This window comes from Penaeus monodon, chromosome 33 (assembly GCF_015228065.2).
Source record: "Penaeus monodon isolate SGIC_2016 chromosome 33, NSTDA_Pmon_1, whole genome shotgun sequence".
Lineage (NCBI taxonomy): Eukaryota > Metazoa > Arthropoda > Malacostraca > Decapoda > Penaeidae > Penaeus > Penaeus monodon.
The window spans coordinates 20,308,925-20,309,195 of record NC_051418.1 but is presented as its reverse complement, the minus strand read 5'-3'; the positions used below and the strand labels follow the sequence as shown (position 1 = coordinate 20,309,195).

General features: G+C 54.6%; 1 protein-coding gene across 1 annotated transcript in view; it reads right to left on the bottom strand.

The window, feature by feature from the left end:
* LOC119594126 (lysoplasmalogenase-like protein TMEM86A) overlaps positions 1-271 on the bottom strand; it is a gene marked incomplete at its 3' end in the record, with an annotated part of 6,222 nt that overhangs the window by 408 nt on the left and 5,543 nt on the right. Inside the window, 1 exon segment of the mRNA XM_037943191.1 lies at positions 32-267. Coding sequence (XP_037799119.1) covers positions 32-267 — 236 coding nt within the window.

Here is a 271-nt window from a genome sequence, read left to right as displayed (position 1 = left end):
CCACAGCATTCATGACCGCGAATAAGCTTACCTGTCGACCGCCCGCCACAGCATCGTCGTAATTATGAGCGCGTAGACGGGGACGGCCACTCTCAAGGGCGTAGGCAACCCGGGTAGGATGAGCACCAGAACGATTAAGCTTAGGCCGTACAGAGGAATGGCGCCTAGGCCTATGCTGACTTCACGAAATCCGAAGGCCTTTATGTAGAGGATTTGTGCGACAGCGAAGAACAGAATGCCTTGGATGAAGAACTGGTCTGGCCATACCTGC